The following is a 26665-nucleotide window of genomic DNA, read 5'->3' on the forward strand; positions in this document are numbered from 1 at the left end:
TGTGTAATTTGTGTCATAAATTGTCCAGGCTAGGACTCAACTGATTGAGAAATAATCTAAAGCTAACAATTTGAACTACCTTCAGCTCAGAAAAACAACAATGGAGTGAGAAATTCATTTTACTAACATTGTGTGCCTTTTTTAAATCCTATTTTACACTGCAAAATGCTTCACCAGAGCACCCTCAGAAATTAGCATCAGTGTAATTCATGGTTCTGTGAAAAACCCCTTGTAGGTAATTTGGTTAAAGTCTGCTCATAAATATATAATTATTTCAAGTACATTTAATATCTAGTTAAAAAAAATTACAATAAAATCACTATTAGTAAGAGGGAAAAATTGCAAATCTGTGCATTTATCTTAAAGTAAGTTTGATTACAATATAGAATGAAAAACACTCATGTAATAGTACATTGTTCATGAACCATTTTTAACTCAAATTTACCTAGAGATGAAACTAAAGATTTTTATCTTGAACCTCCAAGAAATAAGAATTGAAAGACAAAGAATATGAAAGGAAAACCTACAAGTGTTTAAAACCTCAACGTTCCCCATACATCACATGAAAAAACACTGAATGCAAATTACATTTGATTAAACTTTATACTTGGGTGATGCTGAGGGGGAGATCTGGCCCCACTGAGAAATATAAAAATATTGTGCTACCCACAAAATTCCTAGGAGAAATGAAAGTAATTTTTTTAGTCTGCAATTCCCATGCATTGCTGCAGTGACATCTTTGACTCCCTAATAACTAGTATCACCTTTCCCTACTTGAAAAATGTGTATATTTTCATTTTGGTAATCAGCTTTCTGAAGTGAACTCTACATTTTCTCAGCTCAATCCAACCAGTCTAAATCTGGGACAATCCTGAGTCTGTTACCACAAGTCCATAACTAATTGCAGTCAACAATGATGACTACATACTGCACATTATCGTCCTAGACAGTATTATTCATGAAATTATGATTTCACATTTCCCTGATTCTGACAAAATTGCAATGAACTTGCTTATCAACCAGGGTTTTGAAGCTGTCTTGTAGTCCTCTGACAATCTATACCTTGCAAACATGGAATATTTAATCCACATTGCCCTACCAGACTATCTAGTGCAAGCAAAATTTAACTCCACCACTGTTATCTCTTCTTCTTGGATGTAATTTTATGCAGATCAGCTTTAGACAGGCGTTGGACACCAGCTTTGAACTTTCCAACTGAAGCCTGCAGGCCTTTGGAAGAATTATCCACCCACCAACCCATTGGAGCCCTAAGAAACAAGAAAAAAGAGAAGTCACATTACACCCCCTCACTAAATCACGGTACATGTAGATCAAAGATTGCTCACAAACCTTGTAGAAGCACTTGACTTTTTATCTGGTTTCTTTTTGAAAATACCCATAGCATGTTCCTAAACAAGGTGGAAAACATAATACTGGCAGTTAAAACTTTCAGTAACTTATGTATCAGTACAGCTTACAGTTGTACTGTTACACAATGCCCTTGTCATAACAAGGACCTCCACACCGGGTTGTTTCAAATTTTCCAAAGTGACAATGCCTGTTGATGTCCACAAATTGCTGATCCTTACATTATACAGGAAAAATATCACATTTAAACTTGGTGTCGATCTGACTCCCCAAGAGTTCTCTGTGGCCCAATGGTAAAGCATTGGTACACACCACTCCCAATTCTGGGGTATGTTTCCTCTTGGGGAAATGAATTTCCTTTTCCTCGTCCCACAATTGTAACAAGATGAATGACATCTTTCTATGTTGAACTTTACCATTAAATCATAGTTTTTATACTTGATTGTGACTGTCCGAACAAGTACATACCCTTTCCCTTTGTTCTTGCTCTCTCTCCTTTCTCCTCTTAATCTGACGCATCAACATTGGATATGGCATTTTCTGACCTTTTGGTGCCTATGGATGTTGTAAGCACTGATTTAACCCTTTACATCCTAAAATCAGTTTGAATATTCTCCATACTGTTCTTTATACATTTCCTAAGGTGCTGGCAAGGAGAATTTGTTTGCCAATCAAACATTTCCTTCCCTGGTGACCATTTCCTTTATTCTCATGACCTTAAGGAGTGATTCAGGACTGATATTGTAGGGAGAAATTAGAGGATAGTCACTCTTGGGGTTTAAAGGGTTACGTGAATCGCATAACTATGCATGTATATACAATTCTTTTTTTTTTCACAGCAGGCTTACCCCAAAATGAGTGCTCCTTTATTAATATAGAATTAGAAATCTAATGAACACACTATAAATTATTGTAATCATTTAAGTCAATGGTAAGAATCAAATTACTAGATTTGAAGTACATCATAAGATGGATTTTCCACCTACCTTTCCACCAAGTGACTGAGCTTTCCAGTCTTCATATTTCTTTCTGTCTTTTCTACTGAGACCTGTCACACCTACAACAAATAATTTGTTAGGGAACACATTAAAAACAAGACTAAAACCTACCCTGATGAAGATAACAAAAGAGCATGTTGAAGCCCTATTTCACCCACACAGCTTTGCTCACTAGCCCTTTTTACTTCTTGAATGACACACTGTTCTGGGTGGCCATTATTTCCCATCTGACAACTTTAAAAAAAAGCTACTCCTGTTTTGCATTCTGGCTGACAATGGGCCTCTGAATGCACTGCAAAAATACATACTTGATACCATTAATTATCAACAGGAGAAAATCCTAAGAAAGACCAGCATCTACTTTCTCCTTACCATATCACCCCAGAATCCCACATTAAGGTCACAAGAAACAGTAAAGTGATCACCAAGTAAAGAAGCTTTTAATTGCTAAACAAATTCGCCTTGTTAGCTTTGTACTACAATTTTTTCTAAGCATTAAAATAATGGTATAAATACAGTCAATTTGTTGATAAAGAAAAAAATGTCTCACCAAATTCTCTAACTTCCCTTGCAATAGACTTAAATTCAAACTCATCAAGGTCTTCCCTATATTTGAAAAATGCTACAATTAGAAACAATAATTTCCCTCAAAGTCCTTTCACAAAAACCTGTGATCTGACCAGTCTATCCTCAAAAGGCACCTACCCTCTCATTTAAAAACCAACTTTAAAATCTATATTTACCTTGTTGACTTGCTTTTAATTTCTATCTGTTTTCTTTTCCCCTGTAAAGAAATTAGAACCTGGGCTTGCAAGAACTGGTATTATATTAATTAAAAAAACTTAATATAAAAAAGTAATTTTTAAAGATTTCAATGACAAATAATAGCCTTTAATTGTCAATCTTCTGTCAATACTATGTTATGGTAAAAGTGGTTAAGTTTAAAGGATAGCCACAACTTTTACATTCAAAAGTGTTTACTTCTAGGAACACCTTAGCTAGGAACTTTAGGTCAAAGAGTGAATTCAAATAAAATTTCTAACTTGACCAGCTGATGAGGGCAGAGAGGGAGTTTGTTGTTGAACCAGATTGCACCATTAAGGGGTGTATTTTATTATTAACAGTGTAGTGACTAATGAATTGATCCTCACAGACATGTACAGGGTAAAAATTACATTGTAGAAAATGAACCTGAAACAAATCCAAGCTTTCATAAGGCTTGCACCCATCCCTCCTAGAAAACAGATGAGCATTACCACTAAGAAGCCAAAAAGTTGTGAACTAAGTACATTAAAAATATGGAGGAGCTACATGTATTAAAAAGAAACAGAAGAAACCAAGAAATAACTCAATTAGTGAAAAAAAAGTCCAGTGGAACTTTCTCTGCCACATTGTTCTACAAGAACTTCATGATACTCTTGGAACATACTGGTGGTAAACTTTTCTTCTTTTTTAACTGCTTCCCTGGTTCAACGAACTCAATCACTTTTGGAAGAGGACGATTGGCCTTCTTTTCAGTCCAGGAACCTTGCAAAAGAAAACAATATTCACAAATTTACACTTGGAGTTAAGAGGAATTCCCCCTCAATAAAATAGGAATAAATGAAAGCATGGGAAATTGATTATAACTTTTTAATGGAACATAAACACTGGACCACACACAACATACATGTAGCAAAGTTGTATAATAAGTTTTATTAGGTATGGAAATTATGAAGATTGGAGCAAAAATAGCAAACTTTTACAGAGATTTCAAACCTGAAGAGGATTTGGCTGATTGTAATCAAATCAAAGTTTTGATAATACAATTCTGTGCAACCTCACGTATTTTAAAAAAATAACCTCTTAAAAAACATATATTACACATATTTCCATTTTCTGAAGCTGAGATATTGTTATATATATATATATTTATACACACATAAGTATATAAGTTAAAGAATTAAAGAGGACATATCAATTCCCTGTGACTCTGAGTTTCGTGCCTAAGCGCTCGTCAGACAGAACTAAAGTATTCAAAAGTTCTGTCTGATGAGCGCTTAGGCGCGAAACTCAGAGTCACAGAGAATCGATGCATCCTCTTTAATTCTTTAACTTATGTATACTTAGCTCTGCTACCACAGCATTGAGCACTTTATGCCAAGGTAGACTCTACCCTCACATTCATTTATATATATATATATATATATATATATATATATATATATATATATATATATGATTGTATACATGGAAAGACTGTGTTTTTATTTTTCCATTGTACAATGCTCGATATGTATAAGTAGAGTGAGATATATACTGAGAGGGAAAAAACGAAGAGACTAAACTTTCATCCTTACAAGCCTATTTTGTGATTCCTGACCCATCAGGGGATTTTATTGTCAAGAATAACTGTAACCATCATTTAATTTTTACTTTACAAATTTGCATAATAGGCATGGCAGTAAATTATTCTGCTTTGCTCAATTGTTACGCAGTAACGCTTTGTTTCTGTATTTTGTAGCATATAGTTATATAACACAATTGAACACTTTGTTTTTCCTCTATCTCAAGATATACATATTTATATACACACACACACATGTATTTCCATTTTCTGAGACTAGGATATTGTCATTTAAAGGCCAATTTCCCAATTAATTTCAAATTTGTAGAGTGTAATCCATAGAATGATTAAAAATAACTTTGTTTATACAACACCTGAGAGCCCACCTACTGATGTGGAGATGCAAGACTTATTAAATTCCTGGGTATCATCTCCTTTCCTTTTCAGCAACTTCTTTTGGGTACATTTCTCAGGAATCTGTAATTATTGTAATAAATAAGTATTAACCCAAAGCTGCATTGTTATGATATTTTTTTCATTTAAATGGCACTGAGACTGATAAGTTGAATAACAAGCAATATTTGCTGTTTTGCAAGAAAGCAATACAAGTACAGGGTTGGACAGCTTTTTCCTGTTTGGCTCACATCAAATGCAACTGGCTCTATTTACACCAGCTTTTTAAGATTCACTGCGTTGTGGTGGCGGGAAAAAGAATAATATTTGCCCAATTTAGGCCAAACTACTAGTCATAAACAAAGGAAATTTCAGCTCATTAATTGACAATTACAAAATTGACATCTTTCAAGTTTGATTCTCTCTGTTATCTAAGCTTGAGTTTTCATGTCCCAAATTTACCTAATAAGCAGCCACTAACATTGATAACCAAGATGGCTTGCCATCCTCAGATTCCATGCAACACCAAAAATAATATAAAAACCCTTTCAAAAATAAATCCAAGCTTGTAGTATTGAGATTGTGGAATCACACCAGCCCAGTTCACCAAGATATACAAAGAGGCCCTTAATTCTTTAATTCTTAGAAGTGAGTAACATGTTGCTTCTCCCTATAATATCCAATCTAAACATTATCCACCAAACAGGTGATGACAATACTCAAACTTATCAAGTAGAAGTGTTTATCTTTAACTAACACCAAATTCTCATAACTAGCTCACAAGGATATATGTAGCAGCTAGATGGGAGAATTAACAATCAGATATTGGGATTTAAAGTGTGAAAATATCTAAATATAATATGTTGCATGTACAAGTCACAGAGTGTTTTAAGATGAAATTAATCACTCCATTGCCTGCCTCAAACTGACCTCAACAATGTTGTGAACATGATTCAGGATTGTTGCTTAACCACTAAGTAAGTATAAAGCTTTTATTAAACCAACCTGTTCCATAATCGAGATATGTCCTACTTCCTCAAGCTTCTAATCTTGATCTTTGCCAGGCATTCAATTACCTGATAACAAAACAATATATTAATTACTAGCAAAAGAACTTACTTTCAATTAATCAATTATATCTACTTTACTGCTGACAGCACCCATGCACAAGATGGGCTTGGGATTGTGTACTTTGATTTCATTTGAGAAAAGATTTTGTGGAATAGACTTAAAAAGTTTGCGATTGCGAGTCAAAAAAGCACCAAAAAAGACAGTCAAAACAAAGAAAACATAAACCTATTTTGTAGGATTATTGTACTACAAACACAGTTGGCTATCTTTCCCAGCACTCAAAAAAAAAAAGCCACTCTTAATTCTTATTAAAGTGAAATCATATTGCTTTATAATTAATCTGCTATTGACCAAGCTTGTTCAGTCAAAATGACTCAATTTTAGCCTTGTTCTTCTTGTGCATTTTGATGAACTTCAACTTTGCCTTGATCCAGAAGAGCGAAACCTTTTTCTATAGAAGAAATCCTTTATTGACTGAGCTTGTTCAGTCATCATGGCTGAATAAAGCATCTTTCCTTTTTGCATTTCTATGGACCTACAATCAGCATCAACAGTAGCTGACACATATTTGAAGAGTTCTGTTAATGTGTAAAATAATACTCCTGTTTCTACAACACTCTAAATCATTGACAAGTCCCTCTACCCTATTCAATGTTGCCTGTATGTAGCTGTATGAAGTAAATGAAATCATGATATAAAATTGTTTAGGGGGAAAGGGGTAAATAGGTTAACTTAAAAAGGGCAAAGGAGATAAAATTGAAGTAATAGGGGGTTGCAAAGGTCACTGTGGCAATGATTTTGTTGCAAATTGTAGAACTCAATATTCAGCCATCTTGACCTCTTGCTTGGTCATTGACATGTGCTGATCATGCAATTACTCACTCTAGCAACGATCTAATGGTTAATTTTATGTTTATTTACTTTTCAAGTGTTCATGAAGCATCATCATGTGCATGTAATAGGTAAGTTTGCTGTCCTTTTTTTGTCAGAAGTTCTGACTTTTTTTCCATGGCTTCTGTGCAATTCTCTGATCTATTAATAACCTTTGGCACAAGTGGGACCAATATGTTACCAGCATTTTTTATGTTGTGAAGGTTTCTTTTGTTTGATTAGACATACGTCCTGGTAAAAGTAATGTAAAATGGTATATGTACCAATTCATCAACAATCAAGGAGAAAATCAGGCTTAATGCTTACAGAGCGAACGTCCACCATTTACCTTCGAGAGCGCTGGGACAGAAATGTCTTTTATCCGTGCTTATCATCGTTACTTGAGTATATTGTTAAATCGACAACTGTTTGTTGCACACTTTTTAATCTCAAATTACACAATTGTTTGCCTTGAAGGATACAAATTCGTTGTATAATCGTTATTTTAGTAAGCGGTCATGTCTTAGCTTGATCGACTCTTTGTCTCATCTTTGTCGAATTAGGTTCAGCTTCGATTATTAATCTTCTTCAGGCGCCGTTAACCGTCACTCTGGTTTACGGGATTTAACAACTCTTAAAATAGTCCCAACACCTCTTTAGTGACACGGCTTTAGTGACGACTCGCTTTGAATTGTTTTTAGTCGCTGAAAGCGTTACAATCACTGGGTTACCACGCTGAACTTGCAAGCTAGAAAGACACACCAAAAAGCGTGGCTTGTGGTTTGATAATTTTAGTTTAACGACGAGATTTTCATAATCATGCATCGCAAAGAAGGGATGGATATAATACTTCGTTTAAATCCAAGACGTTCTGTTCGTAATTACCTTACCTCAAAATCCTGTAAACCGACAAAACAACTTTACTGCAGCCATATTGAACGGGAAGTGAGGAATCTGGCGCCAACTTCGTTTCCACTTCCCACGCGGTTGGATTACCGTTCGTCCGTTCATGTTTCCTCCTAATCTGTGGTTAATGGTCTCCTGCCATTGATAACATCTTAACAGTTTCGAAATTATTCTATTCACTGTTGTTACTATTTCATCATAGTACATTGCATGCCAAACAAACTGATAATATGTCTGCATTTCTAACATTTAGGGATTTAGACGGCCAGGCGCTGTTACCTCACTTACCTGGAGTATCCCGCCTCCATGTAAACAGGCCCTAAATATAGTACCTTATAGATTGCCTAAAGGGATTACCTACTCCTAAGAACATGCAAAGTATGGCAGACACTAACACCCATGAAAATAGAAATCCCACAACTAGCACTCAATTAACACCACCAGAGGTTGATGTGAAAGTTTCAGAGAACCAAGATCTCTCGCAGGAGCCAAAGCCTTGTTCTTCTGCTGATAGTAAAGGACTTTAAATTACTGGGCTGTTTGACTTTTCTTGAGGGTCTTGAGAAGAGTTATCACAATACTCCTGGTTATGTATGCTTAAGAGATATCGGTCACAGCAAGAAGAAAATGATGGTTGCTGTGATTAAAAGCGAAGAGGGCTCCAGCACTACAGGGAATTCGCTGATAAGCGTCCTAAACGTCGCGGTCCTAGAGCTGTCTGTGGGTAACTGTGCCAGTGGAAACCACCTTTGAAGAACTCAACCAGTCTGATAGTGAAGCTACTCAGATATGGCGTATTTCTGAGTTGGCCTGAGGTTGTTATGACAAAAAATGACGTGCTGAACTGCTCGAATGTGTTTCTGAAACTACAGAATGTGAAGGGGAAGGTAATGAACAATATTACTACTTTAGATTATTAAGATCTGTAAAGGACCTTGTTTTGCAGTCTGTCTGTATGACTGTCTAAATATTTGACTTTCTATTTGCCTGTAGTGTCTGTAAGTCTGTTTTTCTGTCCTTTACACATGCTAGGATACGTTTGACAGCTGAATTAGGCAGTCTAGCATAGTTATCAATGATAGGGGTGACATTTTGGGCACAGAGGTAACAGAACAGTTGAAATGACACGTTTAATTGGGGTATGTTTTTTTTTAGGGAGGGAGGAAGATAGAGAGGAACAGAGGAAGATAAAGAGGGAGGGAGGAAGGTAGTGAGGGAGGGTGGAAGGTACACAGGAAGGGAGAAAGGTACAGGGAGAGGAAGGGAGGTGAGTTGAGAGGGAGGAAGGTATAGAGAAAGGGAGGAAGGTATAGAGGGAGGAAGTGAGGTGAGTAGACAAAGAATGTGAAAGGAAAACCTACAAGTGTTTAAAACCCTCTACGTTCTCTATACATCGCATGAAAAAACACTGACTACAAATTACATTTGATTTAACTTTATACTTGGGTGATGCTGACATGTGATGCTGAGGGGGAGATCTGGCTCTGCTAAGGAATATAGAAATATTGTGCTACTCACAAAATTCCTAGGAGAAATGAAAGTAATTTTTTTAGTCTGCAATTTCCCATCATTGCTGCTGTGACATCTTTGACTCCCTAATAACTAGTATCACCTTTCCCTACTTGAAAAATGTGTATATTCTCATTTCAGTAATCAGCTTTCTGAAGTGAACCCTACATTTTCTCAGCTTAATCCAACCAGTCTAAATCTGGGACAATCCTGAGTCTGTTACCACAAGTCCATAACTAATTACAGTCAACAATGATGACTACATACTGCACATTATTGTCCTAGACAGTGTTATTCATGGAATTGTGATTTCACATTTCCCTGATTCTGACAAAATTGCAAAGAACTTGCTTATCAACCAGGGTTTTGAAGCTGTCTTGTAGACAGAGGAAGGGAGGTGAGTTGAGAGGGAGGAAGGTATAGAGAAAGGGAGGAAGGTATAGAGGGAGGAAGTGAGGTGAGTAGAAAGGAAGGAAGGTATAGAGAAAGGGAGGAAGAGAGGAAGTTATAGAGGGAGGAAGGAAGGTGAGTAGAGAGGAAAGAAGGTACAAAGAAAGGGAAGAAGGTATAGAGGTAGGAAGGGAGGTGAGTAGAGAGGGAGGAAGGTATAGACGAAGGGAAGAAGGTATAGATGGAGTAAGGGAGGTGAGTAGAGAGGGAGGGAGGTATAGAGGGAGGAGGGGAGGCGAGTAGAGAGGGAGGGAGGTATAGAGGAAGGGAAGAAGGTGAGTAGAGAGGGAGGGAGGTATAGAGGGTGGATGGGAGGAAGGGAGGAAGGTATAAGGGGAAGAAGGGAAGTGAGTAGAGAGGGAGGGAGGTATAGACGGAGGAAGGGAGGTGAGTAGAGAGGGAGGAAGGTATAGAGGGAGGAAGGGAGGTGAGTAAAAAGGGAGGAAGGTATAGAGGGAGGAAGGGAGGTGAGTAGAGAGGGAGGGAGGTATAGAGGGAGGACGGGAGGAAGGGAGGAAGGTATAGGGGGAAGAAGGGAGGTGAGTAGAGAGGGAGGGAGGTATAGCGGGAGGAAGGGAGGTGAGTAGAGAGGAGGGAGGTATAGAGGGAGGACGGGAGGAAGGTATAGGGGGAAGAAGGGAGGTGAGTAGAGAGGGAGGAAGGTATAGAGGGGAGAAGGAAGACAAAGAGGGAGGGAGGGAGGAAAAAAAAGAGGGGGGTGGAAAGTAAGTAGGGAGGCAGGAAGGGAAGAAGGAAGGTAAAGAGGGAGAGAGGGAAGTTGATGGAGAGGGAGGAGGGTAGAGAGGAAGGAAGGAAGGAAGGTGAAATAGTGGGAGGAATGATGAATAGGGCTAGTAAATGGGGTTGGTCAGAGGGACAAAGGAACAGAGCGATGAAAATTTTTTTTTTAAAAACTGCCTTTTATCCTGTAAAAGTTTTCATTAAATTTAGCCCTCGATTTACTTCGTTTCATTAGCATCACATTGGATAAAAATCCTTATTATGGTAACTCAAGGACAAATTAAAAGAAAGGCTTGGAGCTAGGAAACGTAGTTCATGACCTCGTCGTCCAAGATAGTTGTCGGCCATGAGCGAATGAGTAGGTTAGAGTTAAACAATGAACCTGGATAGCTTTCAAAGTGGTTTGTTTTGAAGAAGGTCGTTTTCCTTATCTTATCATTTGTACAAACCAATTCTGATAAAATAAAAATTTCAAAAAACTTAAAATTCGGTTTTTTCGGGCCCCAAAGAGCTCTCATGTTGTCTTCTGAGGTGTCCCGTAGACTGGTAACGAATAAGCGGGCGATGACGTACAAAACTGTAAAAACTCTCAGTTGACACTGACAAATCTTTCACATCTCTCGTAATTTTGTTTAAGTCAGCGTTGAAATACGCTTGAATAATGTCCGGTAGCGATGTCTACCTGCCTTCAGCAAGCTTTACCGAGAGTTGTGATACATCGTACGCAAGTAGTAAAGAAGAAATGGAAGTTGCGAGTACGGTTCAGCCTTACGTAGGAGAACCGCGTGCATCAAACGAAGATTTCGACGAAGGCTGACAAAGAAGGTTTCTCGCCTGCGGTGTTTAGGTCAAGATTAGGACAAAAAGATTCCCGTTACTGAATGTTTAGTTTGCTGCGTTTGTGTTTTGTTCTCTATGGCGAAATCTATGTTAAGAATAGGTAGCTGTGTTTTCGTAACATTTTATTCCTTTGCACTATGAGCAGCGAAGGTTGCCCTCAGTCAGTGCTCCAGAGTTTCGTAGCAGTAGACCAAAAGCTAACTTTTGACGAAAGAATCAGCTGTATCACGAGGCTATCGTCGCGTCGGTCAAACCGAACGGAAAACGAGTGAGTTTATAGTCATCTGATTCAAGTTAATCTCAAATAGGGATTTTAAGAGAGAAAAACTTCTTTAGTTTAGGCATTGCAGTATTGCAGTGGTGCATCACTAGTGACATCAGTATTATAAATGAATATTTCGTACGCGTCGACTTTCACACAGCACTTGGATTCGCTACCATCTAATTCAATAAAATTTGTGTTTCTTTATTTATCTCGTTGCAGTGCTGTTATTACAATAACATTGCTACTGTTGCTTCTTTTAGTTTCTTGAGGGCAGGGCGGAATTGATGGCTTGTGGGATGGATTTTCGGAAACCTAGGTTAGGAGAATACACGGCCGTTTCGAGCTTGTGATTATGCCAGTATCCACCGGAGGTTTCGCACTGTTCACGCAACAGGATATAGATCAGCTCAGGAAAGGGCTTAAACTTCATTACAAATAATGTATTTCTGTTATTGAAATACGACGGAAACTACAATTGGTAGGATTTTCCTATGATGAGAAAAGCGCAAATGTAGTCATGTGGAAAGACAAGGAGTATGAGTACATCTCAAGCGCAAGAAATAAACAACAATAAGGATCGGAGCTCACCATTCTTCGCTTGCGAAATGTCATCCGAAAAGAATGTTGAACAATCCTGTACGGTGTGGGAACAGGCCCCTTAATCAGTATTCTTTTTTAGCTGAACTAAACTAAAGACTTATCTTCCCCTGATTTGACTAATGATATGTGTTCGTAACAGGGGTCTTTGAGGCCGGTTCGGAGCCTAAGGCAGACGACATTGAAGAGTAAAATCTCCTCGATGTCGACGATCGATCGTCGAACGCGTCCATTTTGGCCATACAGCTACATCCTTTGGAAAGTAATGTATAAAAATACCCGGTATATGTGTATTATTCTTGTAGCTAACATCATTTGGCGCTCTGGCCACGCAATACGTTCGTCCTTTCTTCTAGATTTCTCCTTTCTCCACCAAAGTTGCAGACGTGTCTTCACAGTTTTCTACGTCACAGCTGTGTAACATGATCGTTTTGGCAGCGTGCTTAACGGCCGGGAGACACTTTTCGGCCAGCAAATCGTAATTTCAATGCACAAAAAATGGTCAAGGAGCATTCAATAGGCGCTAAGGTCGATTATTTCCAATTTTAAATACAGCTATTGCCCAGAAAATGCAAAAAAAAAAAACTTTCGTGTCGTAGGCACTTTAATGAAGACAATAAAGGGTTGGCAAAAAAGGCTTTCAGTATGTTAAGGGCTTGGAAACAAAAGAAAAAAGAAGGCTCAATGCCATGTGTCATGATTTTGTGGGATGCAAACTTCTTGCAAAAGACTTTTCTTGCGATAAGAGTATAGGGAATGGCTCTCTTTATTCTTGAATTGGAAAAGTGAAGGCCTTTTAATATTAATTCATGTGCCGTACAACCCCCGCCTTCAATCAATCTAATACTCCATGTAGCATCTGTATCAACAAACATCCATGGCGGCATCCATTTGTAGCATCTGAAGGGAGTCATAATCGGTCAGTCACATTACATTGTCATAGAAGTGATTCCTGATTGTCTATAGATTACACCAGAAGCTTGAAAATTACTTTTACTTTTGCGTAGTGGTCTTCGTTCGGCATCCCTGATGCTTTCGATGGATAAAAGCTCAAATAAGGTCAACAACGCATTTTATTGCTTTTTCTTTTTTCATTGTTTGTTTTCCTTGTGGGGCTAAAGCAACTGTGTCTTTTCGGGAGGCAACATTGTCTCCGACTCAATAATCTCCCTATATTTTAAAGGAAATTAAAACCATTGTATTTTTTTTCTCTGAGAAAATTCTTATGTTGATTCACATGTTGACCAAAAGTAAAAAATACAAGCGAAGGGAAAACAGAAATAAATTAAACTCAACGGGCTAGAATTCTCGTGAAAAAAATCGATGTTCTTTTTACTATAAGTGTCTTAAGGATAACGCTATTGTTATTGGCACAGCAAGGTTTTGCATCACAAGGTGTTTTTATGGAAAGACCCGCTGAGACTTAACAAAAACCATAGCAATAGTTATAATTAAGCTTAATCCTGAATCTGGAATTAAGACTGCCAAGTGTTTGGAAGTATTTCGATAGAATAAACCAACTGAGACTTAACAAAACCATATACCGCAACATTGTCTCCGACTCCGTTGCATTTTTTTTCCTCTGAGAAAATTCTTATGTTGATCCACATGTTGACCAAAAAAAAAAATACAAAAGAAAGGAAAACAGAAACAAATCGAGACCCAAAGGGCTAGAATTCTCTTGAAAAAATCAATTTTCTTTTTATTCTAAGTGTTTAGCTGTTTAAGTATAGAAAACTCGGTCTCGTCGCCATTGCCTTTCCATAAAAGCATAAGATACATGCTTTTGGAAACCATCTTTTCTTGAACAAATTTTCCTTCAAATGCGAATTACTAAGTCAGAGCGAGCGTATTATCTCACACATAAAAACTATTTATAAATCCATGTTGAGATATATGATTTTAGAAAATATCTTTGCTAAAAGGAATTTTCCTTACAATGCACATTACTCAGTCACAGCCAGTGTTTCATTGACACATGAAAATTATGTTTCAGTAATTAAACACCCATCTGAATTAGTTAGGTTGCTGGAAGGATCTTTCATCAGCTAATTAAATTTTGTTTAAAAAAAAATTGACCTTAATAAAGTAGTTCTCTCTGAGGCTATCCCTACCAAACGTTAAACAGTATTTTAGGAAAAGGATCTTTCTCTTTACAGGCGCAAAAATTTTTAACAAACTCCCAATAAACATTGTGAAGAGTGAAAAACATTCAGACGTGTTGCAGCCGAGCAAGACATTTCTTCTCTTCTTTTTTAGGCTCTTAATGTAGTTCTTAAATTCTATTGTTGTATGTTTATTAGTCTCTTTGAATATGATAGTTTATGAAAATTCTTCATACAAATTAATTTTTTAAGATACAGGGCTCCTATGGAGACCAGCCTTGGAGATGAATGGGCTACTTACCCTGTAAATTAAGTTTAACTTTACTTTACCTTACTCTCTAAATTTTTCCATAACTTAATTGAGAAAAGGAAATAGACAAAGAAGAGCAAATTAATATTTTATTACTTTTACATTTTTAATCCATGGCCTTGTTGATAAATGTATTAATTGTACGCTAACATTTTTACAAGTTACAGAAGTAGCCCAACCCTTGTCTAACCGTTGAGTTGTTTCGAGATTTTAACTAAAATGTTCTCCAAAAACTTCGTTCTCCTTTACATATTCTTTTCATACTGTTACTATTGTAACGGAAATTACTGTGAGCGTTTCAGGGAGTCCTTTGATTCCCTCTTATACAACCGTGTTCTGATCGGCCAGGTGATCAAGTCGTTGTTCACTCGCGGTGGAATTCTCTCCTGTGCTCACAGATGCTTGTCTCTTCCGTCATGTTCATCATACAACTACCAAATGTCAGAGTCCGCCCATGGCGTTTGTGAGTTAAACGGCGGAAAAGAGGGCGATCAGGAAAACTTGGTGGAAAAAGCTGGTTATGTTTTCGCACGGCGGAGAAAGGTAACTTAGCTGTGTTTGCCACCTTGGTTCATCCTTCTTAAAATCACTTCAGAATCGTTGCATTTTTATAAATAAAATACCTAAACGAAAGCAGAGAAGAGTGAAGTGAACGGGAGGGAAGGAGAGAGGAGTAAAAGAATCCAAAAAGGTCTTTGATAAGCTCGAGATAGGACTTGTTAGAGCTCGTAGGAGTTTAACCCTTCTGCGTTCTTTTTCATTTTCGCAGCCGCCACGCAGCTGCAAAGAGGCAAGACAGCTGATCAGTAAGCCTGCATCAGGCTATTTCTATATCCAAGACAACAACTGTCATGAGTTTAAAGTCTACTGCGACTTCACCTCAGAGCCCGGTTGGGCCTGGACTCTAGTTATGTCAGAAAGCTTACAGAACGTTGGCGAACCTTTTACCCGACGGGGTTTGTTCAAAAATGAGCCAATGAACCCAGACGTTCCCAACTGGGAAGCGTACAGGCTTCAATTAGACCGCATGAAAGGGTTGAGATCTGAGTCAACACACTGGCGAATAACTTGCAGTCTCAATCTTGCGAGCGTTGTCGACTATAGAGATTACGTTCGAGCAAAGTTTAAAGACTTCGACTTATTGACTCATAAGGATGGGGGTAGTAAAACTTGTGAACTCGTCGATTACATCGATGTCCATGGACACAACTGTAAAAACTGCACCGCAGTTTGGTATCAGGCCCGTGACTACATTTTAACCCACAAAAGCAATGAAACCCTCTGCGACTTTGCTGGAGCACCTGGGTCCATTCAAGTTGGCGTTCATAGCGAGCAAAATTTTGGTCGGTATGCATTTTACAATCCTAACTTCCGGTGCACATCAAATAACTCTGCCACAACCAACTACTGGTTTGGTTCACAAGTTTGAACTTTTTCTCATTGCTCTGACGAGAAAAAAAAACATGTAAATAAACTAGCTTGCTTATTATTTCATTTGAAAAAAAGTACTGAGACATCAGTGATGTAGAAGTTTTTCGTTTTTATGTCTTGTTGTTGTTGTTTTTCTATGCTTGTTGATACGATGATTAAAAATCAGAGTAAGTAGATTTCATAAGTTATGCAAAGTACTGCAAAAATTGTAATTATACAATTAGGTTACGAAATTCATATTATTAGAAGTAACGCTATTCCAATTCTAATATAACTAGTTGTATTGGTGACGGAAAGTAATCCGTATAGCATTGTATAATATAACTAACGTGGAGTAATAATTAGTATTGTAAGTAAGGTAACGAACTCAGTACCATTGCCTTGTGTCGTAGATAGCATTAGTTTTGTATTATTAGCTTCAAAAATATTGTTTCTTTCATTGGAGTATTAATAAACAATAAAAATTTAAAAGTTTGAAAAACTTAATATTTTATTAGGCCCAAGATAAGCCACAAAGCTTTGCATATCTGTTCTATTTGTTTGTTGAATATTGTGGTTTGATCGGCTATCATTTCCGACGTGACCATTTTTGAGAAAAATGAATTTCATGAGAATTATCAGAAATAAATAAAACAAATAGATGAAAAAGAACAGTTACTAACATACAATATGCATTAAGTTGCAGTATAGGGGACTTGAACATAAATATATGGAAAAAAAATGTCTCTAATTCCCTATCAAGCTTTTAAAGTATCATACACAAATGATAACATTCATATTTACCTTGTTGACGTACTCTTAGCTTCCAACTGTTTTTATTTCCCCTAGCAAAGCGGAAAAGAAGAACCCAGGCTTATAAGAAATAATAATCAACAGACATGCTACCCATGCAAGAGCTATTTTGTGAAACAGTCGGCAGCACCTAATATGGTAATTTTTTGTCTTTACCGCACCTTGAAGGCATCTGTGATCAGTTACTGAACAGAAGAACTGCAGCTTGGAATCTTAGGCTATAGCTTTAGCTGAAACCAGCTTTACTTTGAATAAAAATTCACGATGTCTCAAATGATTTTGAATAGTTTGTGTTGGTGTTTTTAAAAGTCTTTTGATAAAAGAACCTGCTGAGACTTTAGAACACTCTATGCAGTTATTAATTAACTGTGAAGATGGAATTATGACTGAACTGTGCTCGGAGGTGGACTTCGGTGCATCGATCCTCGATCATGTCTTTGCGCGTACACAACCTCTTTACCGTGGGTAGAAAACTGGGTCTCTTCGCAATTGCTCTTCCAAAAAGGCGTAAGATATATGCTTCTAGAAAGTCTCTTCAGCTGAAGAAATTTCCCTTCAAATGCTAATTTCTAAGTCAAAGCGAGCGTACTACCTCACGCGTAAAACTTACGTATAAGTCATGAGACTTTGTTGATGAAATACCCGTCTGTGATAATGATGTTGCGATAAACATTTTTCAAAGTGTTTGTAAAAACCAACTCACTGTAATGAAATAACTCTCTCTTAATTTCTCTTTAACTTAATTGAAAAAAGTAAATAGACAAAGAGAAGCAAATTAATATTTTATTGCTTTGACATTTTTAACTCATGACCTTGGTGATAAATGCATTGTACGCTAACATTTATACAAGTCAAACAAGTAGCCCAACTCTTGTCTGGCCGTTGAGTTTCTTCGAGATTTTAACAAAGATGTTGTCAAAAAGCACTGTTCTCCTTTACTTTCTCTTTTCTTACTATGGCTATGGTGACGAGTTTTACTGTGGGCGTTTCAGGGAGTCCTTTGACTCTCTCTTATACAACCGCGTTCTGATCGGCCAGGTGATCAAGTCGTTGTTCACTCGTGGTGGAATTCTCTCTTGTGCTCACAGATGCTTGTCTCTTCCGTCATGTTCATCATACAACTACCAAATGTCAGAGTCCGACCATGGCGTTTGTGAGTTAAACGGCGGAAAAGAGGGCGATCAGGAAAACTTGGTGGAAAAAGCTGGTTATGTTTTCGCACGGCAGAGGAAGGTAACGTAGCTGTGTTTTCCATCTCTGTTTATCCTTCTTTAAATAACTTCAGAATCATAGCATTTTCAAAAGTTAGGTACCTAAACGAAAGTAGAATGAATGGGAGAGAGAAAGAGTGGAGCACTCCTAAAACAACCTTTCAATGTTTGAAAGGCTCGATGGAGCTTGGACTTGTTAGAGCTCGTAGAAGTTTAGCCCTTCTGCATTCTGAGTTTTCTTTTTATTTTGGTAGGCACCACGCAGCTGCAGAGAGGCAAGACAACTGACCATTAACCCTGCATCAGGCTTTTTCTGTATCCATGACAACAACGGTGATATGTTTAAAGTCTACTGCGACTTCACCTGACAACCCGGTTGGGCCTGGACACTAGTTATGTCAGAAAGCTTACAGAACGTTGGGAAACCTTTTACCCGACAGGCTTTGTTCTCAAATGAGCCAATGAGCCCAGAGGTTCCCAACTGGGAGGCGTACAGGCTTCAATTAGATCGCATGAAAGGATTGAGATCTAAGTCAACATACTGGCGAATAACTTGCAGCTTCGATCCTGCGAGCGTTGTCGACTATAGATTACGTTCGAGCAAAGTTTAAAAACTTCGACTTGTTGACATATAAGGGTGCTAAAACTTTTGAACTCGTCGATTACATCAATGTCCATAGACACAGCTCTGAAAAGTGCACCGCGGTTTAGTATCAATCCGCTGGATACATTTTAGTCCACCGAAGCTATAAAAAGCATTGCGCATTTGGTAGAGCACCAGGGTCCATTCAAGATAATGACAGGTATAGCGAGCAAAATTTTGGTCGGTATGAAGTGTACAATCCTAACTTCTGCTGCACATCAAGTAGCTCTGCCACAAACAGCTATTGGTTTGGTTTAAGAGTTTGACCACTTTCTCACTGACTGACTGTATTTTCCAGTCTTCATATTTCTTTCTTACTTTTCTGATGAGACCTGTCACACCCAAAAAAACCCCTTTAATTTGAAACACAGCAAAGAAAAACGATAACCTGCTCTTACAAGAAAAAAAAAATGTAAATAAACTAGCTTGCTAATTATTGTATTTGAAAAAAAAGAGCGCTGTCATGTAAATGATGTAAATATCTTCTGTTTTGTTGTTGTTGTTGTTTTTTCTTACGCTGCCTAATGTAATAATTGAAATCTAGAGTAAGTAGCCTCCATAAATAATGCAAAGTAGTGCAAAGAGGGTAACTATTTAAGTAGCGTAACCTATCAGAAGTAACGTAATTTGAGGCATAATGTAATTGTAGTTGTTTTGTTGGTAACGCAACGTAATCAGTGGTATGGTATAACTAACGTAGAGTAATAAGTAGTATAACAAATATGCTTCAGTTTGTATTCTCTTTTGATAAATACGGGCAGGCATACCAGCTGGCTGACCTTGGGGGATAAAAATTTGTCGTTGGAACACTAAATCAAACGTGAATTTCGAAATGAACAACAAAGTACTTAATCATAATTCTTCTGATCAAGTGATTCTATCAATGACTGCGTTTGCAAAAACAAGAACTTTCGTGTGGGTCCAAATCCAGGTCATTAGACAAACTAAGCGCGCCCACCCATGGAAGTTAGACGAGGCTTCTACAATCTAAAAACTTATCGCTATAGCTAGCGCTTAAACCAAGATCACTTCGGAATTCGAATCCATTGAGTAAATTTATTCTAAATAAAAACTAATGACTAAATCAAACTGAGCTGATCAACTTACTGACTAACTAAACTAACTAAATACTTCATAACCATTGTATCGTAGATTGTATTAGTTTAGTATTGTCCGCTTTGTAAATATTGTATGTTGCTGTTATTGGAAGTATGGTGATATCAATAAATTAATGTAAAAAAAAAAATTTCTTTTAGCCCAAGTTAAACAACCCAACTATGTATATTTCCTCTTTCCTTTTATTGAAAACAGTCGAATCCCGATGACTCGAACCAAGGCTAACTCGAACCACGCGCTAACTCGAGCCAAATCGATTTTCCCTGGATTTTGGTCATGCATCTACGGCAATTTGATCCACGGTAACTTGAACCCGCGATAACTTGAACCTCCAACTAACTCGGGGCAATTTTCGTTTCCATTAAGGTCATTCTTCATATATTTTACTCTTGATAACTCGAACCACGTCGAACCACGTCTGTCAATACGTGGCAAATCGAAACAATACACGGTAGTCCAAAACATTTACGTCACGTTGTGATTTTCTGCAGAAATTTAGTGTTCCATTTCCTCTTGACTCCACTCTCTTATTAAATTTGATTCAAATTTACATTGTATGAATAGAAAAAACAACAAATACCCTTTTCCCCTTACTTCTGGTTCGCGGTAACTCGAACTCCCGATAACTCAGACCTAATCTCGTACCCAGATCCTACCGTGTAACTGAATAACCGCCTGTCCCTGGATGGTCTGGATACGAGACTAACTTGAACCTTTTTTAGTTTTCCTTGAAGCTTCGGGTTCATGTGAATTTACTGTACTTTGTTTTGATTGGAGATTTTTTTCCCAAATGACAAATTTCCAAAACATAATCTCTAGCAAAATTAACAGTCAGGATGACAATGGGCTTTCGATGGCAAAATGAAAATTCATGTTGGTTGCTAAAAATCATATCATCAGAAATAAATATATTCATAGTAAGAGTTACTGAAAGAAAATATGCCTTTAAGTTGCAGTACCAGGGACTTGAGCATAAAAACATGGCAAAAATATTTACAATTTAAATTCAAACTCGTCTAGACCTTTTCAAGATTTGAAAGTAATTCGACAAAAAAAAAAACCACAATACCATTTGAAATCTTTCCACGAAGACATATACTTTGGCCAGTCTACCATCAAAAGGTAAATGCCTGTTCTTTCAATAGTATGCCGTCTGCCGACCCGACAGTGACTGCTTCATGAAGATTTCAGGCCCTATAATTAGGTTCTTCCAGGTTGTTCTATCTTTTGCTCGCTGCCCCCAGGTACCTTTCAGGTCTCTGAAATATGATCTATGCCCCTTTTCGCTAAAAATATCCTCTAAGTTTCAAATTTCAGTCACAGAAAGCGTTTTATCTATGAGATGGAAAATGATGTAAGTAATAGAAGGTTGTTTACCCACATACTCTCAAAAAGCACTGTTCTCTTTTACATTCTCTTTCCGTACTATTGCTATGGCGACGAGGTCTATTGTGAGCGTTTCATGGAGTATTTCCCTCTTACAACACCATTTATCATTTTTTTTGTTCTGTTTTCATACTACTACTGTGCGCATGAACGTTATTGTCAGCAGTATCCTGAATCTTTTGACTCTCTTTCCTACAACCGCGTCCTGATAGGCCTGTTGATCAAGTCGTTATTCTCTACTGTGCTCACAGATGCTTCCTTGAATTACCTTTAAAATATTAGCATTTTGTACTAACAACAAAAGTAACAAAAAGAAGAGTAAACGATATGTAGAAAAACTTGCGACAAAACATTACAAGTTTAATTTTAATTTAATTTTTTTTATATTTAATTTAACATTTCTTATATAGCGCTAACTCCACTAATTGACCAAAGCGCTTTACAATTCATAATATTAAAATAATTAAAAAGATCCCACTGGTAATAAAATATGAATATATTAAAAACCTATTTGCAGACTTATTTATAAAAATATCACAGTAAATCCTATTCCAAATTATCAAAAAGTTAAACATTATATACTTTTTTAAAATGATCGGTCTTTAAGTGTTTCTTGAATAAATTAATTGTATCTAAACTTCTAAGATCTAATGGCAGCTCATTCCAGAGTTTAGGTGCAGCAACGGAAAAGGCCCTGTCTCCAGAAATTTTTGATCAGTAGAGCGTAGCGTACGTGAACATGTACGATAACTAAGTAATTCCGTGATATATAATGGTGCCATACCATTTAGGGCCTTATAAACTAACAATAAAACTTTAAAAAGAATCCGAAAGTGAACAGGTAACCAATGCAGTTGAATCAATACAGGGGTGATATGATCAAATTTCTTGGTTAAAGTAACGATACGAGCAGCCGTGTTTTGCACAGACTGCAAACTACTTATCACATGCTTAGGGAGGCCATACAATAAAGGGTTACAGTAATCTAGTTTTGAACTAACAAATGCATTAAGAAGAATTTCCGTAGTTTCCTCAGTGATGTACTTCCTAATTTTAGAAATGTTCCTTAAGTGGTAGTACGACGTTTTGCAGATCTTATTTACATGTTCCACCATATTACAGCATTCGTCAAATATGACACCGAGATTACTAGCTGAAGATTTGGGTAGTATTTGTTCATCACCAACTGACACATATGAAATGACAGGCTTTGGGCGGAATTTTGAACTAATAACAATCAGTTCAGTTTTCTCCTGATTGAGCTTTAGCATGTTGTTTGTCATCCACCAGTCAATATCTTTGACACATAGCTCAACAGATGACTTGGCTTGAGCGAGGTCAGCAAAGCAGTCGGTTTTAAAAGAAATGTAAAGTTGAGAATCATCAGCATACAAATGGTACTGTAGACTATGAAAATTGATAATATCAGCAATCGGAGATGTATATAATAAATACAGCAAGGGACCTAACACAGATCCTTGAGGCACCCCATGTGCTAAACAACGTTGTGATGACTGACAATCTTCAATTTGCACAAACTGTTTGCGAGATTTAAGATACGAATCAAACCAAGCAAGGTCATTACCCTTTATACCAAAACGATGGGAGGGTCTAGATAACAGTATCAAATGGTCAACCGTATCAAAGGCTGAGGACAAGTCGAGTAGAAGGAGTATAACCGACTTGTTATCATCAACAGCACACAGTATGTCATTTTGTACTTTTAGTACAAGTTTAGGTAAATAATCAGGAAAGTTTTGCATTACGAATAAGAAAGATGGTAAATTTTGAGCTCGGTAGTAAAGTAGAGAAAGATGTTTTTTGTCTTGTCTCGAGAGAGAGACGACGAAAAATTCTGAGTCCCCATGAGAAATTCAAACTTAGATCTTCGAATTCCGCGCATCGGAGCATCGAAGCGCGGAATTCCAAGGGTTAGAGCCTCGATTTCTTATGAGAACTTGTAATTTCTTCTTTTTCCCAAGCTCTTGATAAGACGAAACTATCTCTCTTTAGTTTTTATTCTTATTTGCTGGTAAAACCTTGGGATAACTCCATTTTTAAGAAGGTTAATACGAGCCGATAGGTTAATTTCTTTAAAAGGTATAAATAAAAAATGTTAGTAAGACTCCAAAAGCTCGTGGACTTGAATTGACTTTTCCAAATAAAATTTCTGGACGAGAGAGTAAAATTACTCAGTCATTAAAGTTGAAAGTTTCCATCAAGTTTTGGGCTCGCGGTAAAGAATAGCGGAATTGTTCTGTGGAGGAGGGAGGCGGCCGAGATTAGTTTTTATTTATTCTACACAAACTCATTTTTGTTGCTCACCTACGTAAAAGCAAGTACGATAGTAAGACCCTAAGTTGAGTGAATTCTCTTGTGACAATCTCCAATCACTGCTTGATAATCAGTTCTAGGCTTTGATGACTGCAGCCATTGCATTAAGTAATTTAGGCCTGGATACTTTAACTGAAAGATACTTTAATTGAGTGCTAACATTGTTACAACTGGCGTGCATTCCAAAGTCTTATGCAAGGACTCGTAGACTCGTTTAACCCTTCTGCGTTCTTCATTATTTTCGCAGACGCCACGCAGCTGTAAAGAGGCAAGACTGCTGATCATCAAGCCTGCATCTGCACACCAAATGTTATAAACTATAAAGATGTTTCTCCTGTATTTGTTCTTCTCCTGATTTTTTCCTTCCACGGGGAAAAGTTATAGTCATTAATCAACCCACCAAATAGAGGTTGCAAGTGAAAGTAAAGTTCTTTGATTCAATGATCCACCCAAAACAACACTACAAAGACCGTTGTGTACAAAATTGGAAAGCTCCGTGGTACGATCTGACGCCTCTAATTTGCATATCACGTGATTGACTAGGGCATATTTATGATCCATTTTTGTTTCTTTTCATGGTGAAAAAGTAAAAATAATAAATTAGTCGTAAAATTTAGTTTGTTTATCATTTATTAAACCAATCATTTTTACAAAATTCGTGTGTGTTGCTCGCACCAGTCAAATTGCACGAGGTATGTTTCTCGGCTCAGGGCCCAGCAGCCCATTTAACTGCTACCTTTCTTGTGGGCGCTGTTGTTTAATATGAACCTTATATCGCCATGCTACGAGACTAATCAGCCAGATGGCCTGAGGCCTTTGGGTATAAACGATAAACGTCCGCTTTGTCGTAGAGTTCTGTGAAAAAAAGACGTTAAAAGACTTAATAAATTGAAAGAAAGCATTGCAAAGATTGCAAATGATCCAAACGATCTGAAAGGTAAACGAAGAATCACCATCCTTGCTAGATAGACCAAGCTCATAGGTTTGGCATAGGCATGTGTAGACTGCTGACCGAAATACGTAGTGATGAAACAGGACGCATCATACAGTGTGAATCATACAGCGGTCCATTTGCCGCTGTACCCTTGAACGAGGGTCTCAATGGGGTTAACCGTTAGCCGTAAAACGGCCAAAAATTTAGCCGTTAGGCGTAAAAATGAAAGAATTTTAACCGTTAGCCGTAAAAAAATGTTAAACCGTAAAAAGGTCTAATCACAAAATAAGGTCTCGAGTTCTTTTGTTGAGTCTAATGTGTTATGCGTTTATTATGTGTTCTGGTAGCGAGAATTACAATCGAAACCGGAAGTGTCGAAAGTGTCTGCGTATTCGCATGGATGTCGTTGCGCGAGCTGACAGACGTTTTGACAGCTCTAGTATTTTACGACTTTCTATTTCCTTTCATGCTGACTGGTTGCGATGGCTGTATTAAAAGCGATAGTAAGTCTCTATCGCGCTGGAGAAGAGAAGCCTATGGAAAGATATAAGACCAGGGTTAAAGTCGCGGATGAGAATAAATTATTTTCGTCGTTCCAAAAAAATATTATCGAGTTTCTTGGGCTCAACGAGCAAGCTCAAAAGTTCGGCTTGGGGTCATTTGACCTGAAATTTTACCGCCTGACGAAAATCAATGGCAAAGCGGAGAAATACGCCATAACAACACAGCAGCAACTGGAGCTGGAATAGCCCTTCTTGCTTGGCTCAGATGGGGAAAGCGAGCTAAGCGGTAAGAAATCCGTAATTTGAATAAAAATGGACTATTTAACAAATAGAGAAGCCTTGACTGTGCTCTGTTCTGTTATAAAGCACGAAGGAAGCGGCTAGAGCACGAAAGAAGTGTAGGGAGAAACACGAGACGTAGGCGAGTGTTTTCTCCCCACTTCTTGAGACAATGTCAAAAGAAGCAACCCCCAGAACCCAAAGGAAGAATCGAAATCATCAACTAAAAGGAAATCACGTCAAGATGTAAAAGAGGATAGAGCGCTTGTGAAGAAACTTAAAGAAGATAATGCGATAGCTGTGCGAACCGATCGTTAACAGAGTGAGCTACGTGCGCTAAATGCAGGTACAGTATATTAAAATTTAATATAACAATAGCTTCGGCAAATATTTCAGTATAAGCGAAGAAAACGGCCAGAACTCTATAAAAGTACAAACCTGTCTTTGATCAAGGATTTGGGGATTTCCTGTAATTATTTATTTTCACATGGCTGAATTTCTCGTAGCAGTCAAATATGAGGCTTTTATAGCATTCCATGTAAAAGGAAAATTCTGCGTTCGAGTTCTGTTCCCACCATACGTATGCTTATGTCAGATTTCTTAGCATGAAGGAACTACTAGGATTTCCTCGTTCATCTCAGAGTTACCCTCAGCATCTAGTTCGCCGGGTGGAAAGAGCCAATGTCGTATCTAAAAACACGGTACGTCGACTAATAACCAAGGCGGGGGGTCTGGAACTTGAACCACTAAATTTGTTGTACATGTACACAGCGCACTGGTTTTTGTGATGCTTCCAAGACCGGTTTAACAGGTTCCGTGTTCATATTGAGCTGAGCGCGCGAACGATTTAAAAAAAAAGTCATGGAACATCGTTAGATAAATTTCTTATTAGACATTTTTGTGCGGTATTGCTGTACATTTGTACTCGTCATTTTTATTTTCATTTACCCTTCGGGCTGGCCAAAATACTGCAAGACTCTTAGAAATATACGGCGATACTACACACTAAAATGTGTTCAAGATATATATCGTTGTGTTTTCATTTTAGCCCGTTTTAACAAAAATGTCTTACAGCTGAATGTAAAAAAGCATATTGGAGTTATGCACATATAATTATATTAAAAAGGCCAGTTACTCATTCTGTATTTTTCTTATAATTTGTTTCAGAGCTTGAGAAACTTGAAGGTTCGACAGCCATCAATGAGGCAAAAATCAAATGCGGTCTTTGCTGCAAGTCGTACTCCGTTCAACTTGACAGAAAGACAGCAGCAAAAATATCATTTTTCA

At 37.5% G+C, this 26665-nt stretch overlaps 2 protein-coding genes and 1 pseudogene across 3 annotated transcripts; 2 read left to right on the plus strand and 1 right to left on the minus strand.

Annotated features, from left to right (window-relative positions):
- Positions 1-106: 106 nt before the first annotated feature.
- Positions 107-7996, minus strand: LOC131785395 (uncharacterized protein C1orf131 homolog). Of its 2 annotated transcripts, none has more exons than XM_059102280.2 (10): positions 7917-7996; positions 6091-6161; positions 5079-5169; positions 3796-3893; positions 3110-3150; positions 2917-2972; positions 2355-2425; positions 1837-1923; positions 1351-1409; positions 107-1268 (listed from the first exon to the last, which is right to left on the minus strand). In XM_059102280.2, the coding sequence occupies exons 2-10, from the start codon at positions 6097-6099 to the stop codon at positions 1139-1141; spliced, it is 642 nt and encodes a 213-aa protein (XP_058958263.2). In that variant the 5' UTR covers positions 6100-6161; positions 7917-7996; the 3' UTR covers positions 107-1138. The 2 variants fall into 2 exon arrangements, with proteins under 2 accessions (XP_058958263.2, XP_058958262.2); XM_059102279.2 differs by having other exon boundaries at positions 5067-5169.
- Positions 7997-14920: 6924 nt separating this feature from the next.
- Positions 14921-16221, plus strand: LOC131788587 (uncharacterized). Its single transcript, XM_059105672.2, has 2 exons — positions 14921-15292; positions 15519-16221. The coding sequence occupies exons 1-2, from the start codon at positions 14969-14971 to the stop codon at positions 16176-16178; spliced, it is 984 nt and encodes a 327-aa protein (XP_058961655.2). The 5' UTR covers positions 14921-14968; the 3' UTR covers positions 16179-16221.
- A 1660-nt stretch (positions 16222-17881) lies between these two features.
- On the plus strand, positions 17882-19092 carry LOC131788590 (uncharacterized; annotated as a pseudogene).
- Positions 19093-26665: the final 7573 nt, after the last annotated feature.

This window comes from Pocillopora verrucosa, chromosome 3, assembly GCF_036669915.1.
Source record: "Pocillopora verrucosa isolate sample1 chromosome 3, ASM3666991v2, whole genome shotgun sequence".
In the NCBI taxonomy this organism is placed as follows: Eukaryota; Metazoa; Cnidaria; class Anthozoa; order Scleractinia; family Pocilloporidae; genus Pocillopora; species Pocillopora verrucosa.